This window comes from Geospiza fortis, unplaced genomic scaffold (genome assembly GCF_000277835.1).
Source record: "Geospiza fortis unplaced genomic scaffold, GeoFor_1.0 scaffold650, whole genome shotgun sequence".
In the NCBI taxonomy this organism is placed as follows: Eukaryota; Metazoa; Chordata; class Aves; order Passeriformes; family Thraupidae; genus Geospiza; species Geospiza fortis.
In genome coordinates, this window is record NW_005054598.1 from 372,439 (window position 1) to 372,720 (window position 282).

The window sequence follows — 282 nt, forward strand, 5'->3', positions numbered from 1 at the left end:
TCAGCTAACCAGTTGCCAGCAGGCTTAATAACCACAGATGGCCAACAGCAGAATGTTATGGTCTACACAACATCATATCAACAGGTATGATCCTTTATCTTGTCCCCTACTCTCCCTTCTGCTGCTAAAATCCAAACACTCGTTCAGCTGCTCTGTTCTGAAAGATGAGAATTAATTTTATATAGTCCTTTGGTGGTGGCTCTCATGCCATTCCGATGCTGAGAATTCATGGCTGCTTGCTGTGAACTGCTCTGCAGCTTCAGAAAATGTGCAGTGGAATGT

The 282-nt window shown here is 44.0% G+C and overlaps 1 protein-coding gene across 2 annotated transcripts in view; it reads left to right on the forward strand.

Moving 5' to 3' along the window:
- The window catches only part of NFYB (nuclear transcription factor Y subunit beta), a 16,195-nt gene that overhangs the window by 13,757 nt on the left and 2,156 nt on the right, over window positions 1–282 (forward strand). For both annotated transcript variants that reach the window (XM_031064511.1, XM_031064512.1), the window contains one exon: window positions 5–84. In XM_031064511.1, the coding sequence (XP_030920371.1) occupies window positions 5–84 (80 nt within the window). The remainder of the gene's footprint in view (window positions 1–4; window positions 85–282) is intronic.